We start from the raw sequence: 12,730 nt of genomic DNA, 5'->3' as shown, positions 1-12,730 counted from the left end.
CAATAAACGTGAGAAGGTGTACCCCTGTAAATCCTTCGGTGTGCTGCTAATAGGGAAACTATGGTAGCCTGTTGCTTTATGAAACTCATGGATACGATGATCTTTATTGTCATTGTCCCATGCAGAACAACGAAATTGAAAAAAGCTGCATCAGACATTCAAAAACCAACAAGCCTGCTATCCCAACTATCCCAGCCTGGTTAGTCCCCTAAACACTCTGATACCCCATAATTAAATACAATATACTCCCATAGAGACTACCTTACACTGCGTTTAAAACCAAAATCGCATTTGGATAGAAACTGTTTCTCAGGCGGCTAGTCCTAGTCTTTATAACCCTGGACCTTCTTCCAGAAGGCAGAAGCTGAAAGAGATCATTTCCGGGGTGCGCACTATCCTGCGCTATCTCCGCAGCTTTCTTATAGCACCTGGAAGCATAGATTTGATCCAAGGTGGGAAGAGGGCACCCGATTATAGTGAGAGCCGCGAGTTCAACAAGAGCCGCGAGTTCAACCTGATTTACGACGGCACCAAGGACACCCCCATGCAGGCCTTCAAGATCTACGAGGTTTGCGATGCCCCACAGCCCAACGGAGGTACCAGCCGCCCCCTGTGCGCTTGCAGAACCCAACTTTCCTGCTGCTCCCTAAAAAGAGCCGTTTCCCGCGCCCTTTCTCACCACCCCTCCCCGAAGGAAAAGCGGGAAGCTGCCCATCTGCCGGCTCCAGAAGACAGACCAAAACCCCATCATGCTCCTCCCTGCCACCCCCTGGGAGCCGAATGTGTTGCCTGTGAGATGCTTGGCCGTTTTGCCCCCTTGCCATAGCTGGTCAAACAGGTCCGGCTGGCTTTTGAAGCCCTGTGGAAACCTACTTGACCTGGCACAGCAGTGGGGACGTCTTACCCATAGAGGCTAGTGGTGCCAGGGCGCCAAGTTCTGGAGAGGCAGAGGCTGGGCGCGGCGCCTCCCGGCATCAGCTCGCCACCCTCGCCCGCCTCCTCCAGCCCCGCAAAGCTGCTGGCAGCGCTGTAAAAATGTCAGCGACTCTGGGAAACGGGCGCCGGAGGGATCTCTGCACCGCAGCGCCGGATATACGTAAGACGGCCCGCCTCGCAGGGTACCAACCTGTGACCTTGGCCTTGAAGGGGCTGCCCACGATGTGCTGGGGTCCGCCGTACTTGATGGAGATGAGGTAGTTTCCGGGCGCCATGGGCATGTAGGTGACCTTGTGGCCCTCGGGGTATTCCTGGCAGTCCATCTGCACTTTGGAGGGGCCGTCGATGGTGACCGAGAGGGCCCCCGACCCCGTGTTCCGCGTCTTCACGAAGAACTCGGAAGAGACACCTGCCAAAGGAGGAGGGTTAAGTGACTCTGAGGAGTGGGGAGAAATTGAGAAAAGCCAGCCCCCCATGAAGCGCCTCCTCAGCTGATAATTGCATTGTTCTTTCCCCCCTAATAATAATAATAATAATAATTTATTTATACCCCACCCATCTGGCTGGGTTTCCCCAGCCACTCTGGGCAGCTTCCAGCAAAATATTAAAATACAATAATTCATCAAATTTTAAAAGCTTCCCTAAACAGGGCTGCCTTCAGATTTATTTGCTTATTGGATTTTCCATATTAAAATGTACATTCACACCACAACATAAAGGTAAAGGTACCCCTGCCCGTACGGGCCAGTCTTGACAGACTCTAGGGTTGTGCGCTCATCCCACTCTAGAGGCCGGGAGCCAGCGCTGTCCGCAGACACTTCCGGGTCATGTGGCCAGCGTGACAAGCTGCATCTGGTGAGCCAGCGCAGCACACGGAAACGCCGTTTACCTTCCCGCTATAAAGCGGTACCTATTTATCTACTTGCACCCAGGGGTGCTTTCGAACTGCTAGGTTGGCAGGCGCTAGGACTGAACAACGGGAGCTCACCCCGCCACGGGGATTCGAACTGCCGACCATGCGATCGGCAAGTCCTAGGCGCTGAAGTTTTACCCACAGCGCCACCCGCGTCCCATTACACCACAACATACTATATATAAAAACAAGATTCCCAATAATCTCCTCCCCTTTGTGGGTCTTACTGCATCAAACATTAAAAGCTTCCCTAAACAGGGCTGCCTTCAGATCTCTTCTAAAAGTCTGGTAGTTGTTTATCTCTTTGACATCTGGTGGGAGGGCGTTCCACAGGGCGGGTGCCACCACCGAGAAGGCCCTGGGCCTGGTTCCCTGTAACTTGGCTTCTCGCAGGGAGGGAACCGCCAGAAGGCCCTTGGAGCTGGACCTCAGCGACCGGGCTGAATGATGGGGGTGGAGACACTCCTTCAGGTATACTAGACTGAGGTCGTTTAGGGCTTTCAAGGTCAGCACCAACACTTTGAATTGTGCTCGGAAACGTACTGGGACTCGATGGCACCTGATGGGAGGACAGGGTGCTTACCTGTGGTTCCGCCCTCCAGGCCTGGCCCATAGGCTGTGACGAGTCCTGGGTCTCCGGCCTGACTCTGTTCCCCAACGCGGATCTTGAAGGGGCTGCCGGGGATGTGTCTCCCGTTGAACCGGACGTCGATGGAGTGGACGCCATTCTCGTGGGGGATGAAGCGAATGGCGTACTTGTCTGTGGAGGGACGAATTAAGTACTTAACCCGAGGTACCACTGTATTCACTGAAACAACCTTGTAGTATCAATGACTTCCCCTCTTCTCCTTCCACGGTTCATTTTGCATAACATAAATCCCTGCATATTTTATACAAACTCAACCATTCAGTTTTCCATTATTACTTCCATCAAAACTTATTTACGCCATTGAATTTATCTTAATGCTGCCCGCGTTTTCAAGTGCACACAGTTTCCCCCCATATAATCAATAAACATTTTCCAGTCTTTTCTTCTTGTTCTCTTATTCTGTGTTAAGTCTGCAATCTGCGCATATTCCATCAGGTTAAGCTGCTATTATTTTTTGGTTGAGACTTCACTCAATTTCCAATTTGGGGCTAACAAAACACGGGCCGCAGTAGTGGCATACATAAATAACCTTTTTTGACACCTGGGAATTTCCGTCTGAATTATCCCCAACAAAAAGGACTCTGGTTTTCTTGGGAAAAGTCCTTTTAAACAATTTTTTCGATTCATTATGAATTATTTCCCAATACACTTTTACCCTTTTACTGGTCCACCACATATGCTAGAACGTGCCCTTAGTCTCATTGCATCTCCAGCACATATCTGATTCACATCTTAGCAAGTCTACTCGGAGTTAAATACCATCTGTAAATCGTTTTCGGGTAGTTCTCCTTCAAGGCATAACATGCTGTAAATGTCAGACTGCTCTTCCAAACTTCTATACCTGCCTTTCAAACCACAGTTTCAGGCGATGCATGATGGGATTTGTAGTCCCGTGCAGGTGTGGGGCGCCAGGGCTAATGAAAGCAGACCTAGGATCTATTTTAAAAACCTTCTGGGATTCTCAGGGGCTTGAATTGAGCCCCAGAATCTGTTGCCAGTGCTAAGGGGACACATGCCTGAAATTGCACTTCCGCTGCAGTCTCCTGGTCCTAAGTGGGACCTTTTTTGGATATTTTGTACCCCTAGATCTTCAAATATCTGAGTGGCTGTCCCGTGGAAGATGCAGCAAGGTTGGTTTTTTGCTGTTCTGGAGGGGAGTCTTGCTCTCCTGGCTTCAGCAAAAGGAACCCGAAGCCTTCGGAGCGCAGCGCAAGTTCCTGCTGCGCTCCGGAGGCTACACATTGCTTTCTCTGAAGCCTGGAGAGCGAGAGCGAGAGGGGTCGGTGTGCACTGACCCCTCTCGCTCTCCAGGCTTCAGTGAAAGCAACGTAGAGCCTCCGGAGCGCGGAGGGAGCGCTCCCTCTGCGCTTCGGAGGCTTCGCGTTGCTATCACTGAAGCCAAGGAGCCTGCATTCGCTCCATAGGACGCACACACATTTCCCCTTAATTTTTGGAGGGGGGAAAGTGCGTCCTATAGGGCGAAAAATACAGTATTTAGCTGTGATTCCTGCACTGCAGGGGGGGTTGGAGTAGAAGACCTTTGGGGGACCCCTTGTACAACTCTGTGATTCTATTCTTCCCACAGATGTGGCAATATAGAGGAGAAATTCACACCTGCTTTTCAAACCTCACTGACAGCAGTTGCCTAACGCAGTGGCTTGGAAAGAGCATTGCAAACCCAGCTGTCTTGAGTTCGAATCTCACTTTGAGGCGCACGCTTTGAGGCAAGGCTGTGCCGGCTGGGACTGCCCGAAACTTCCGGGAAGCGCCAAGCTGGCTGGCGAAGGCTGAGTTACCCCGGCTCTGGTATGCAAGTCCCATCTGGTGTTGGGGCTCAGTGCATTAGCGGGGGTTGGACTAGATGGCCTCTGGGGGTCCCTTCCGACTTTACAACCCTATGATACTCGAAGACGCAAGCACTGGGCATGGGGAAACAGGACTGGTTCCTCCTCCACCGCCGCCGCTGCCTGCCGAACTCACCGCTGTCCAGTTCTGAGACGTAGCACTCCTCGACCACGCCGGCGGGCGTGTGGACTTTGGCGTCGATCACACCGCGAGCCCCGTTCAGCTGCACTGCGAAGGAAGCCGGCTGGTTCACCTTTAAGCCCGTCTCCTGCAGGGACACGGAAAGGAGGGCTGGGTGAGACCCACATGCAGGAGATCGGGGAGTGGGGCTGCCCTAGAGATCGGAAGGCGGCAGGCGACCCTGGAATTCTGATGAAATCTGGGGAATCTGGAACATTACTGACTGTGGAAGCAGAGCCATTATGGCTGTTAATAATAATAATAATTATTATTTATACCCTGCCCATCTGGCGGGGTTTCCGGCTTCCAGCGAAATATTAAAATACAATAATTCGTCAAATATTAAAAGCTTCCCTAAACAGGGCTGCCTTCAGATGTCTTCTAAAAGTCAGGTAGTTCTTTATCTCGTTGACATCTGGTGGGAGGGCATTCCACAGGGCGGGCGCCACCACCGAGAAGGCCCTCTGCCTGGTTCCCTGTAACTTGGCTTCTCACAGGGAGGGAACTGCCAGAAGGCTTTGGTTTTGGAACGGACTTCCGGAACAGATTAAGTTTGAGAACCAAGGTACCACTGTATTCCCCAGAACGATTCTCCCCGGAGGGTAGCACTCGAACCCATGGCTTCAAGTTACAAGAAAGGAGATTCCGACTCAACATCAGGAAGAACTTTCTGACAGCAAGAGCTATTTGACAGTGGAACTGTCTCCCACAAGAGGTTGTGGACTCTCCTTCCTCGGAGGTTTTTAAGCAGACGTTGGATGGCCATCTGTCAAGGATGCTTTAGCTGAGATTCCTGCATTGCAGGGGGTTGGACTAGATGACCCCTGGGGTCCCTTCTAACTCTACGATTCTACAACTGACAATCTCCTTTTAAAGCTATCCAGGTTGGTGTCATCACTACTTCTTGGGGGAGAAAGTTCCGTAGGTTAACTACTGTACTTTTTGCTCCATAAGATGCACCTGACCATAAGACGCACCCAGTTTTGAGAGGAGGAAAACAAGAAAAAAAATATTCTGAACGAAACAGTGGATGTATGATTTTTGTGATTCATGCTGTGGCCACAGACATGTGATTTGACGGTGAGTTTGGGGTAGCCCAATGCAAAAATCCCGAGGATCCATGTGGATCCATGCTTTGTAACCATGATTTGCGCCATTGCGGCCCCAGGAAACAGTGGATGCGTGATTTTTTTGGTGCAGGCTGTAGCCATAGACATGCTATGTGATCTGATGGTGAATTTGGGGTGACCCAATGTAAAAATCCTGAGGATCCATGAGCTTTTACCTCCCCCCTCCCAGGCAGCCTCCTTTTTCGCTAGTCTCCCTTATCTCCCTCCCGATCACTTGCCGATCAGCTGCTTCCTTTCAACACCCCCTTCCCTCTTGTTCACCTTAGTGTCTTTTCCTTAACTGGAGCAGTTTTTTGCTCCTCCTTTTCTTCTAATTTCTCTCCTCATTGCTTTAGTCTTCCTGTCTCCTCTCCTTGCAAGTTGGCTGTCTTTACCTCCCCCCCTCCCAGGCAGCCTCCTTTATCTCTAGCGTCCCTTATCTCTCTCCCCGATCGGCAAATGATCAGCGGCTTCCTTTCAACACCCCCTTCCCTCTTTCTTAAAAAAAAGCACAATCTGCTTTTCGCCCCCGGGCAATTCGGCTCCAGGGACCACACATTGGCTCCATAAGACGCACAGACATTTCCCCTTACTTTTCAGGAAGGGAAAAGTGCGTCTTATGGAACGAAAAATACGGTATGTGCTGCTTAAAGAAGTGCTTCCTTTTATGTGCCCTGAATCTGTCCCATCCTGCCCCATCCTTTTTGTTCCCCAAATCCATCGGAAGCTCTTCAGGACTCCTCTTGGGGGGATACACACTCCCTCCTGCGGGGGGCACCAGGTTGCGCAAGGCTGGGCAGGCCGGTACCTGGAGGCTGGTGACCGTCAGGCGGTGTGCGTCGTCCGAGAGCGAGGCCACGGGAACCACGAAGGGGCTGTCAGGGATGTGCTCATCATTGAATTTGATGGACACCTCGTAGTCACCTGACGGAGAGAGGAGGGGTTAAGACCGGAGGTGGAGCACTTCCCCTTTGCAGCGTTCAGGTTTTTTTTTTATCGTTTAGGGAAAAGTCGAGTAAATAGGAGACATTTCGCTTCATTAAACTTACGCTCCGCTTGGCTGCAAGAGAGAAAAAAACCCAATTTGTTTGCAAATGGAACGGAACAGCAGAATTGTCGGTCGAAAGGACAGCTTACTAAAACATTCGAAAGATGAAACTGGCAATATGCTAAAACCAGAGGTACAGAAACATTCTGCGTGGGCTTGCCTAAGCAAGAATGTTTTCTGGGGGTGCTGAAAAGAGCGCCTGCCTGACATCAATAGGCAGGGAGTTCTGAAGGACCACGCAAAGGATAGAAGCTTACAGAATCACGCAGGGCGTGGAGAGACGCAAATTCCCCTCCCTTTCTCATCTGGAACCCGCGGGCATCCAAGCCAACTTGTGGGTTCTGTGAAAGGAAAGGGGGCACAGAATCCTCTGGAAGAAATAAGACTATGCTGGGGCTTCAGTTTCTCTTTGTGGGCCCCCCAGACCAGAGGCATCAACCAGCAGCGTGATCTGCGGCAGCGAAAAAGCCCCTGCCCAAAACACCCTACCTGGTTCCTGGACGATGTAGGAAACTCCGCAAGAGCCGTCTTTGCGGTCCTCAAAGGCAATCTCCGCCTTGCTGGGACCTTCCACGGCAATGGAGAGACCCCCGGCCCCTGCCTCCCGCGTCCAGATGCTGAACTCGGCTGGGGAGAAAAAGAGGAGGGAGCTTTTAGGCCGCCTGCCAGGGATGTTTCCATTGGGATTGCTGAATTGCAGCGGGTTGGACTGGACGACCCCTAGGAACACCTCCCAAATCTTCGATTCTATCATTCTTCCGCTGCGATTCCTGTTTTTCCCACCCTCCCGCCCTATAAGGTTTTCCTTCCTTGACCTTGCTATGGACCTTGGTTGGTCGCCGTTGAGGGGCCTGGTAGGAATTTTTCCACGTGGCAAATTGGCCACAGCCACTTGGTTTTTGCCTACCTCGTAGCAAATCGCCACAACTTTCTGGGTATTGGTGGTTAGGCATTGGTATTGTTCTGTAGATGGAAGAGGGGAGGAAGTGCCATCACCTGCCCCGCATATTGAAGGGTAGTCCGATAAAGGATCCCGGGGGGCGTGGCCCTGTCCGGAGCCTATGGAGGTGAGGGCCTAAGGCACGCCCCCTAACGGTGACCCCAGGGGAGTTCCTAGTTGATGTGCATCAGCAGGACTCCCCCTACTGGTGGTTAACCCTTCCCGGACTTCAAGAGGACGGGCTGAAGCCGGATATAGTCGGTTAGGACCAATGCCTAAGCCAATACCGCTCATCACCTGTAACCAATAAAGTTGTGGCCTTATTTAACCTTAATAGCTGTGCCATGTGTCTTTATTTCCACTGGGGGGAGCGGAAACTCGCCACGCAACTACAGCCGGTGGCTGATGCAAATAAAGATTCATTCATCGAGGCTGTCATGTGCTTACCTGGGACGCCGGCCACGCCTCTCTCCAGCCCGGTGCCTCCCGCTCGCACCTTGTGGGAGCCTCCTTCCCCCAGAGGCCCCACGGTGAACTGGAAGGGGCTCCCAGGGACGTGCTGCCCTCGGTACTTGACGTTGACAGTGTGGGGGCCCATCTCCTGCGGCACAAAGCGCACCGAGTAGGCGCTGTCGTCCCCCTCAATGATCTCCGCCTCCGCCATCTTCCCCGACGGGCTGGTCACCTGAGCAGTCATGGCCTGCAAGCCCGCCTCACCTGGACCGCGAGGAGGAAGACAGGGGGAGAGTCTGTCAGAAGGCCGCCAGCCAATCGAGAGCCTGCAAAAAGGCCCGGCCAATCCCCAACAGTCTCACACGCATGCAGCCTCGCCAATCAGAGCAGCCCGAGGCTCCTGTTTCCGATCGCTCATAACAAAAGGAACGTGTTTCTAGTCCACATGACTGCAGTTTGGAGATGCAATAGGGAAAATGCTTCCTTAAAACAGGTGTCTGGTACTGGCATACTTTTTGGGGGAAGTATTAAAAGTAAAGGGACCCCTGACTGTTAGGTCCAGTCACAGATGACTCTGGGGTTGCGCTCTCATCTCGCTCTATAAGCAGAGGGAGCCGGCGTTTGTCCGTAGACAGTTTTTCTGGGTCATGTGGCCAGCATGACTAAGCCGCTTCTGGCGAACCAGAGCAGCACACGGAAACGCTGTTTACCTTCCCGCCAGAGTGGTACCTATTTACCTACTTGCACTTTGACGTGCTTTCGAACTGCTAGGTTGGCAGGAGCAGAGACCGAGCAACGGGAGCTTACCCCGTTGCGGGGATTCGAACCGCCGACCTTCTGATCGGCAAGTCCAAGGCTCTGTGGTTTAACCCACAGTGCCACCCGCGTCCATGGAGGAAGTATTAGGGTATATAAATATCACGGTGGGGAAAGCGCTAATAATTTCAGAAGATAACATCCTCTTAACTATATACCAAATATACGGGGCCTGGCAATCGGTCAACATAAATTCATTTTCCATGTCCTCACATCTGCAAAAAGACTGGTATTGAAATACTGGAAGGAGAAATATGGCTTCCTTCGATAAATTGATAAGTGACATAACAACTCTGGCAACCCATCAACGGTTCACTTTCAGGGGAAGACTATGCATGGACAAATTTAATATTTAGAATGCGTTTGTCGAAACCATAGTGACACATGGATTAACACATCCTTGCGGGAAAATAAGTTTATCCATCTAAAAGGCTAGTTTCGTAGCCTTATATGGCTGTTTTGTTATTGCTGTTTTCCTTTGCTTCTAAAAATGTTTTTTATGTATTCTCTTCCTCTTTTTTCTTTTCTTTCTGATTTACTTTACTATAATAATCTCAATAAAATAATCAATATGGTGGGGGGTGATTGTAGTTTGGAAATGAATACGCTGCGTCCACCAAAAGCTTTAAAATTAGAGGAGCCTCGGCAAAATTCTGGTCCTGGACGCATCCTTCCCTTGACTCCTTGTGCGAATATTCAGAGTCATGCAAGAGACCAGGTGTTGGAGCTGGGACAAAACGCGCAAATATACTGTGACCATGCATAAACGAGCTGAATGCGGTTCTAAAATCAGTTCGGAGCACTGAATCGGCACAGGCAAAAACACACAGGGAGAGGATATCAAGAGCTTCACAGCAGTGAATAGCAAATAAGCAAAATTCTCGTGCAACGTTAAGAAAGGGCTGCCTCTCCAAGCCGCCAGGGTGTAGACGCCTGGTTGAAATCCTCAGTTTTGCCTTCATGGCATAGGAGCCGACCCCTAGGAACCAAGTCCCTTTACCCCATGGGCACAGGGGGACAGCTCCTCAAAAATTATGGAAAAGCATTAAAAAATACTCAAATTCAGAAGCCTGGCCCCCCATAATATCCTCTTTGGGGGGGCATTTTTACCCATGATCTCCCCCAAAGCTGAACAACTTTCTGGGGGCCCCCCTAACAAAAACCCTGGCTATGCCCATGCTTTGCCCCCCTCCATAAAATATCTAATGGAGCCCCCCCCCCCAAAAAAAAGTTGATGGCCATTGCCATTCAAATGGTGCTTGTGACTGATTATGAGGGGCAGGGCTTACCTGGGCTCCCCCCCCCCCAATATTTTATTCAAGTTGCTTCATTGCAAGATCTAAACGGTGTCGGGTGTTCAAGAAAGCTTCCTGAGAGCTGAGCTGGCCAGCTAAAAGGAAAACCCCTTTGCAAGACCTGCGTTGATGATCACAACGTCTTTGCTAAACCAGAACTGCCGGCAAGATGCATGACCTTATGTCTGAGTTAACTGGGCGAAGGCCTTCCTTCCTGGTGGACTGTGGTGTTTGTGTGTTTAATAATAATAATAATAATAATAATAATAATAATAATAATAATAATAATAATAATTTATTTATATCCTGCCCATCTGGCTGGGTTTCCCCAGCCACTCTGGGCGGCTTCCAACAAAATATTAAAATACAATAATCTATTAAACATTCAAAGCTTCCCTAAACAGGGCCGCCTTCAGATGTCTTCTAAATGTCAAGTAGATATTTTTCTCTTTGACATATGGTGGGAGGGCGTTCCACAGGGCGGGTGTCACCACCGAGAAGGCCCTCACTATAATAATAGTGTCGGACTATAACCCAGAGACCTCCACTCAGCCGCGAACTTCGCAGAGTGAGGCATTGGGACAGTGCCTGCCTCTCAGGGTTGTTTGAGGGATTTAATAATAATAATAATAATAATTTATTTATACTCCGCCCTCCCGAGGCTCAGGGCGGCTAACACCAATAAAATAAAATCACAGTAAAAACATAATAGGGGGGAAAGAGAGGGAGGGAAAAAAACCAATTTAAAATACAGTGGTACCTCGGGTTAAGTACTTAATTCGTTCCGGAGGTCTGTTCTTAACCTGAAACTGTTCTTAACCTGAAGCACCACTTTAGCTAATGGGGCCTCCTGCTGCCGCCGGAGCACAATTTCTGTTCTCATCCTGAAGCAAAGTTCTTAACCCGAGGTACTATTTCTGGGTTAGCGGAGTCTGTAACCTGAAGCATATATAACCTGAAGCGTATGTAACCCAAGGTACCACTGTACAAGTTAAAATGCAATTTAAAATGCAGCCTCATTTTAAAGTAGCCGATAAATCAAAACCATAAGGGGAGGTAGACAGAAGGGTCAGACCGAGTCCAAACCAAAGGCCAGGCGGAACAGCTCTGTCTTGCAGGCCCTGCAGAAAGATGTCAAGTCCTGCAGGGCCCTGGTCTCTTGGGACAGAGCGTTCCACCAAGTCGGGGCCAGCACTGAAAAGGCCCTGGCCCTAGTTGAGACCAATATAACCACTTTGCGACCTGGGACCTCCAGAGTGTTGTCATTTGTGGACCTTAAGGTCCTTTGCGGGGCATACCAGGAGAGGCGGTCCCGTAGGTACGTGGGTCCTAGGCCTAGTGGGGGGGGGGAACCATGCATAGCCCCCATCTTGAGCTCCTCCATCCCAAAGGTGGGGTGCACATGCAATTAAGTGTAGGGCGAACCTCCTAAACGTCTGCCCGCTCGCAGACGCACCTCTGCCCGACTCCGTGCAAAAAAACGCCGCACACAGGCGCACACGAGAGGCCCATGCAACCCCACAGCACGGCACACTGCGCCCACGCACCCTCCTGGGCCGTCCGGGCGATGCTTCCAAAAGAGCCAAGGCTCTCGCGCCCCAGAAAGTCTCCGAAGACGTTGTGGAAGGGGTCCCCGCCCACTTGGGTGGACTCCTCCACCCGCACCTCTCGCTTGGTCTCGCCGCCGCGCGTCTTGCTGATTTCCGTCCGCTCGGTGCGCGTGTAGGTGTGGCTGCTACGCGTGAAGGTGCGCGTCAGCCGCTCCTGGGCCGAGACCATCTGGAACCAGTTCCCTGCGCGGGAGGCGGCGGAGGAAGGAGAAGCGGGGGCAAGACAGAGGGGGAGACAGGAGGGTTAGAAAGAGGGTCCCACGAAGAAATTTTAAAGATGATCTAGCTAATTATTGTAATATAAGACAATTAGAAAGTACTTGGAAGTATCAAACAGGCCTGGGATTAGAGGAAGTCAGACAACAATTTGGATTTTAGAAGTAATAAGTATTTTTATATTTCTTTCAGTATCGTAATGTGTTTCATTTGGTGTCTTTTATATGTTATATTTGTTATAAATGTGGAAAATCAATTTTAAAAATTGATAAAAAAAAGAAAGGGGATCCTTGCACCATAGCTGTCAACGTTTCCCTTTTTTAAAGGGAAATTCCCTTATTCCGAATAGGATTCCTCGCAAGAAAAGGGAAAAGTTGACAGCTATGCCTTGCACCAGTAATGTGGGATGTGATCCAGGAGAGGCAGTCAAGTACAACATTCCTTGTAATGTTAGAGAAGACATGCGAGGGGATGTTTGGTCCAGCCAGTCGAAACTTCCTGTTCCTCCTGGCTGGAGCATCCTTCCTTTGGTATGTGACAGAAGGTGGGCGTGACCTTACCTGTCCAGGTAACAAAAGGACGAGTCACGCAGCACACCTTCCTCTTTTTGACTTTGTTCTTCATTTAACCAGCTTCTAGCTAGGACTGCTCTGCTACCTCTCAGCTAGCAGAAGCACTGGGATTATTCCCCCATATGGGGTAGATCCACATGTACATATT

At 50.5% G+C, this 12,730-nt stretch overlaps 1 protein-coding gene across 8 annotated transcripts in view; it reads right to left on the bottom strand.

Annotated features, from left to right (window-relative positions):
* FLNC (filamin C) overlaps positions 1-12,730 on the bottom strand; it is a 115,383-nt gene that overhangs the window by 2,716 nt on the left and 99,937 nt on the right. For 4 of the 8 annotated variants that reach the window (XM_077935390.1, XM_077935391.1, XM_028747767.2 and 1 more), the window contains 7 exons: positions 11,732-11,977; positions 8,068-8,337; positions 7,170-7,307; positions 6,441-6,556; positions 4,479-4,611; positions 2,433-2,609; positions 1,127-1,345 (listed from right to left, as the gene is read on the bottom strand). In XM_077935390.1, the coding sequence (XP_077791516.1) occupies positions 1,127-1,345; positions 2,433-2,609; positions 4,479-4,611; positions 6,441-6,556; positions 7,170-7,307; positions 8,068-8,337; positions 11,732-11,977 (1,299 nt within the window). The remainder of the gene's footprint in view (positions 1-1,126; positions 1,346-2,432; positions 2,610-4,478; positions 4,612-6,440; positions 6,557-7,169; positions 7,308-8,067; positions 8,338-11,731; positions 11,978-12,730) is intronic. The other 4 variants (XM_077935393.1, XM_077935395.1, XM_077935396.1 and 1 more) reach the window with 1 other exon arrangement.

This window comes from Podarcis muralis, chromosome 10 (genome assembly GCF_964188315.1).
Source record: "Podarcis muralis chromosome 10, rPodMur119.hap1.1, whole genome shotgun sequence".
Lineage (NCBI taxonomy): Eukaryota > Metazoa > Chordata > Lepidosauria > Squamata > Lacertidae > Podarcis > Podarcis muralis.
This window is presented reverse-complemented; position numbering and strand designations above follow the sequence as displayed.